At 41.5% G+C, this 6000-nt stretch overlaps 1 protein-coding gene across 1 annotated transcript in view; it reads right to left on the bottom strand.

Moving 5' to 3' along the window:
- Positions 1 to 1651: 1651 nt before the first annotated feature.
- Positions 1652 to 6000, bottom strand: part of mbd2 (methyl-CpG binding domain protein 2) — a 216558-nt gene continuing 212209 nt past the window's right edge. Inside the window, exon 7 of the mRNA XM_072497410.1 lies at positions 1652 to 2064. Within this exon, the coding sequence (XP_072353511.1) occupies positions 2061 to 2064 (4 nt within the window). The 3' untranslated portion in view covers positions 1652 to 2060. The remainder of the gene's footprint in view (positions 2065 to 6000) is intronic.

Here is a 6000-nt window from a genome sequence, read left to right as displayed (position 1 = left end):
AAGGGGATCAGGGGTTATGGGGAGAAGGGAGGAGAATGGGGATGAGAAAAATATCAGCCATGATTGAATGGCGGAGCGGACTCGATGGGCCGAGTAGCCTAATTCTGCTCTTCTGTCTTATGGTCCTTATTTGGTTAAGGCCATTATCTCCGATCCCAGGACAAGTCCAGATTTGCCCTTGCTTGCTCGCCTCTGGCTAGTTTCAATGTTTATTCGAACTTGGCCTGTCCAAATTCCCATCTGTACTGGCTGTGGAGGCTTTTGGCTGCAGTTTAATTTACAGTGCGTACTTTCTCCACGCCGATGGTCATCTGGCCACGACAGATTTTTTGTACTTAACTTGCAATGTTGTGTAGAATTACCTTTTATCTGAGAAAGTTAGATGAATCATTCAGATCGAGCACATTACAAAGGTTGAAATCAGTTGGAGGGAAAGAGATTAATCAAGTAATAGCTTGGTGATGCTATGTTTAAATTTGAAAATACAAAGATTTTAAGAAACCAAGATGGAGGAAATAACTAGTTCCATACTTTTGCGATCCAAGTAAAGAATGAGATAGGAAGTAGCACAATAATCTTTGATTTGAAATGCAGTCAACATGAAGAGAAGAACATGTTTACAGCGCAGTAGGGCTCACAAAAGCGTTAAGTTCAAAGGTGCACTTACCATCATAGAATTTACAAAAGAGAAACACAAGAGGCTGTGATGAAGAAAGTATGGTTGAAGGTTACTGCTGAGCAATACACCTCAGAGAAACATTTGCCGACAAACTGTTCAGGAGCACTATAAAAAATTAATGATAAAGAAATACTTACATGGACGCAAGTCCATAATTCTTTGCCATTTTCCATCAATAGCAAACTAAGCAAGTAAATGTTCAAGTGTAAACCAAATTTCTTTATTTTGTAGTAATAGATTGTACAGGTGCTTTCAGTAAATAATTATAAAAATCTATTTAAATATATTTCCATTTAGCTTTACTCTCCGTAATAAAGCTGTAGATTATTGAATTCTAGGCCACATGATAAACAGGTAAATTATTTATGTACAGCACAAAAATATTTTTTTAAATCTAGTAGAGAATATTACATTGCACAGTGTCACAGCGTGTGATTAATTTTACAAAGGCATTAATGACTGAAGAAAAACAGTCTTTTAAAAATATATTTAACACGTTTCAATATTTAAACAAAATCTGGTGCCCTAAAGTGTTGTTGAATTAAATTCAATCTTATAAAATTGCAACTTTTTCATCCTTGAGGATTCCTTTGCCTTCTTTTAGAAGTGAACAGTATTGTGTGTCTGTCCACACTGAGGGCAGGCAGGATAGTTCAATATGAGTTGTGGGTTGCATTTCACTTATAACGACTAACCGGTTTGCCTCAAACTGGCCAACTAGCGGCTAATTTTCTCGGTGAAAAGCAGGAGATACGAGAGAAAAGTGGAGGAAGGAAAGTGGGGATGGGGGGAAAGAGTAGGAGAAGGAGCAGAAGGAGGAAGAGGGAGGGCGAGAGGAAGCAGGCAAAGGAGGGAAACAGGAGGAAGGAAGAAAGAGGAAGCAGAAAGAGAATGCAATTCAGAAAGAGGCTGTGATTATGCATAGAAACAGCATTGTTTTCTCTTTATTTAAAAAAAAACTGCTGCTTAAACTTTTCCAGAGTCAAACAATATTTAATAACAAAAATAAGATTTCCTATATATAACATATCTGTTTTGTTTAGACAACCCGAACACTTTCTGGAAAAGTTTACAGCTCTGCAGAAGCACAGGTCAATCCTTTGTAGAATGCATTGCACAAAATTAGAATATTTTATCCTCCCAATGTGATGGTAGAAATGAAGAAGATTATGGTCTGGATTTGTCCACAACACATTTCAGCGAAATCAACAATTAAGCGGTTACATGAGTCTTACTGCCCTTTTCCCCCCTCCATTTAAAAATCTGATCAAAGATCATGTAATGCTCGGATCCTCTTTCAGATGGACCAATTATTTTTGATCACATGTGCTTGCATGTAGTCCTCAATCTTGTGGGTTTGGGATTATCAAGTCCAAATCAATTACCTGCAAAGAGAGAAAGAAAAATTAGCAATTTATTTATTAACAATTTTTTTAACATTTCTGTCCGCTGGCCCCATTGATCAAGCATCTTTTTTCTTAATTTTGTCTCCATTGTAAATTATTGTTTCTGAGTTGTGTGTTCAATTCTGGGCATCCGCACCTTGGGAAAGATATTAAAGCCCAGCAGGGGGTGTACAGGATATTTACTAGAATGGTTTGTTCCAGTGATGAGGGTCTTCAGTTCCGTGGAAAGACAAGAGAAGTTACTAGGGGCTTTTCACAGTAACTTCATTAAACATAGAACATACAGTGCAGAAGGAGGCCATTCGGCCCATCGAGTCTGCACCGACCCACTTAAGCCCCCACTTCCACCCTATCCCTGTAACCCAATAACCCCATCTAACCTTTTTGGACACTAAGGGCAATTTAGCATGGCCAATCCACCTAACCTGCACGTCTTTGGACTGTTGGGGGAAACTGGAGCACCCGGAGGGAACCCACGCAGATACGAAGAGAACGTGCAGACTCCGTACAGACAGTGACCAAGTGGGGAATCGAACCTGGGACCCTGGAGCTGTGAAGCCACAGTGCTATCCACTTGTGCAACCGTGCTGCCTGTGAAGCCTTCTTGTGACAATAAGCGATTATCATCAAGTTGGGATTATTATCCTGGGGGCAGAAAAGGTTAGCAGGAGGTTTAGCAGAGGCATTCAAAAATCAAGAAGCATTTTGACTGAGTAAATAAGGAGAAACAGTTTCTAGCAGTTGAAGGGTCCATGTCTAGAGAACACCAATTTAAGGTGATTGGCAAAAGAGCCTGAGCTGAGATAAGGAGGACTTATTTTTATTGTTGCGGGTTATGATCTGGACTGCACATCCCAAAAGTATGGTGGAAGCAGATTCAATAGCAAATAAACACTTGAAGAGGAGAACGTCACTGAGGAAAGAGAGAAGTAGGAATAATAAGGTGGCCCTTTCAAAGAGCTAGGACAGGCATCTGTGATACAGAAGGACCTAAGGGTCCTTGTACCTGAATCACAAAATTTAGTATGCATGTACAGCAAGTCTTAGGAAGGCAAATGGAACGTTGGCCTTCATTGCGCCGGGTAAGGAGTACATTGCTATAACTGTATAGCACACTGGTGAGACCACACCTATGCACAGTTTTGAACTCCTCACTTATTCGGGGGGGGGGGGGGGGGGGGGGGGGAAAGAGTAGTGGAGAATAGACATGCAATGGAGGATGGAAACAGTTCAGAGAAGGTTCACCAGACTGATTTCTGTGATCTAAGGGTTCTCTTATGAGGAACGATTGCGCAGGTTGGGCCATTATTCATTGGAGTTTAGAGGAACGAGAGGTGATCCTTTTGAAATATAAAAAGATGCTGATGGGCCTCGACAGGGCAGATGTTGAGAGGATGATTCCCTTCATGGGGAAATCAGAACTGGGGACACAGTTTCAAACTAGGGGCCGGTTTAGCTCAGTTGGCTGGACAGCTGGTCTGTGATGCAGAACAAAGCCAACAGCGTGGGTTCAATTCCCGTACGGCTGAGGTGAATCTTCAAGATCCGCCTTCTCAACCCCACCCCTCACCCGAGGTGTGGTGATCCTCAGGTTAAGTCACCACCAGTTAGCTCTCGCCCTCAATGGGGAAAGCAACCTAGGGTCATGTGGAACTACGGCGACTTTACTTTTAGGGCAGCACGGTAGCCTTGTGGATAGCACAATTGCTTCACAGCTCCAGGGTCCCAGGTTCGATTCCGGCTTGGGTCACTGTCTGTGCGGAGTCTGCACATCCTCCCCGTGTGTGCGTGGGTTTCCTCCGGGTGCTCCGGTTTCCTCCCACAGTCCAAAGGTGTGCAGGTTAGGTGGATTGGCCATGATAAATTGCCCTTAGTGTTGGGTGGGGTTACTGGATTATGGGGATAGGGTGCAGGTGTTGACCTTGGGTATGGTGCTCTCTCCCAAGAGCCGGTGCAAACTCGATGGGCCGAATGGCCTCCTTCTGCACTGTAAATTCTATGAAATTCTATGAAAATAAAAGGTGTCCCATTTAAGATGGAGGTGAGAATAAATTCTTCTCTCAGAGGGTTGTTAGCTTTTGGAATTCTCTTCCCCAGGCTGGGACATTGAATATATTCAAGGCTCAGTTAGACAGGTTTTTGATCTACAAGACTGTCGAGAACCAGGGGTGGGGGTGGAAAACAGGAAAGTGGGAGTAAGACCATAATCAAATCAACCAACATGTTGAAAGGCAGAACAAACTTGATGAGCCGAATGGCCTACTCCTGCTACGATCTTAGGCATCAGCCAGTCACAGGCAATGTGATTCTTTTGGAATTTCACTCAGCATCTTGATTCACACAGTTAACGCTGCTGAGCGGCTGAACAAATACAACCACACATCAATAATTCGGTATTTGGATATAATGCAGTCACTCCAGCCAGAACGTGTTGTGATGCACCGATAACCTGGTCCAACAGCATCTTAACTAGGATCTTATTGTTTAATCATCTGACAGACTTAGTTATTCTGTTACTAAATGGCCTCAACAAATTACACAATTTCCTTCACATTTCTTTTTTTAAATTAATAATCTTCATTGTCACAAGTAGGTGTACATTCTTGGAGCTAGTTAGTATTCTATTCAAATGCAAAGCAGTAAGAAAGAAATTCTAAGTAACAGATATCTACTTTTATTGCAAACAACCCCATCTGAAAGCTAAGCCTGTTATGCTCTGCTCTCCCGTACATCACAGGTAAAGAAAGGCTTGATTTTGGCCTCTTGCAAATTTCCCCCCGAAATTTCCAAGTTGCAAACTCCCGAATGCAACTGACATTCAGATGACAGGAGGAAGGAAAAGTGATATCTGAAGGTTGCCTTTTCAAGCACATAGGATGATCAGTCTTAGCATTACAAATTAGTGAAATCCACCTTGTTGAGGGCAATTAGGGATGGGAAATAAATGCTAGCATCACCTGGAATACCCACATCCCAGGAATGAATAAAACATAACTGATATTGAGCACTTCTCTTTTGTAATGGCCCTGCAAAACTTGACTGTTAACTGGTGCAATTCTGGGTGCTGTATATTTTCATAATTTAAAAAAAATAAAGATTGAGACGTTAAACAGATAAAAATGTAACTGAGCACTGCACTCAAATCAGTCAAGTGTGCAAATAGATCAACAAAATTGGATAATTACAGCACCAAAGTAGCAGTTGATTGCAAAGAGACAAACCATCAATTAGCTCAGCAAAAAATTTAGAGAGAGCTTCTCATTCAGGGATGGTTCCCAAATTGAGGATGTATTTGAACCATTTCTTGGTTCAGATTCTGAACCTGACCAAAAAGTATTGCAAACTTCAAAAGCTGTAATTTCGAGGCTAACTTGTACTGACCTCAAATGAATGCTTTTAAAAAGGAGCACCCAGTCAGTAGGTGCATTAGTCATATATTCTAAAGTTCTCTAGATTGAAGAATTACCCCTATGGATTCAAAAATTAGAAAGGTTTACATTATTTAGGAAGGGGAGAAGGGAGAGGGAGGTTCCTGGAACCTATCGGAGACAGTGTGACTGAGCACTTAGGCAAGTGGTCAGTTTCAAGAGAGTCCCCACTGATTTGAACGGAGTAAGTCATGCCTTCCTCAATATTAAAATAATTCCCCCAAAAGATTGTAGATATGGTGTCAATTAAAATTTTCAAGACTGTAAACAATAGTGTTAGTGCGGGTATGAAAAGATGTGGGGGACTGACGCAGGTAAATGTAGTTGAGGTACAGGAAGGTCATTCATTGTCTGGTTGAATGAAAAGGGCTCTTGTTCCCAAATGTTTCATCATTCTGCAGTTAAACGTAGAGGGGTTGGGAAAGAGAAAATGATGGGTGGAATGCACTGTGAAAATGTCACTAGTAACCATGCTTAGTTTGTATAT

Source organism: Scyliorhinus torazame, chromosome 3 (assembly GCF_047496885.1).
Source record: "Scyliorhinus torazame isolate Kashiwa2021f chromosome 3, sScyTor2.1, whole genome shotgun sequence".
Taxonomy (NCBI): Eukaryota; Metazoa; Chordata; class Chondrichthyes; order Carcharhiniformes; family Scyliorhinidae; genus Scyliorhinus; species Scyliorhinus torazame.
This window is presented reverse-complemented; position numbering and strand designations above follow the sequence as displayed.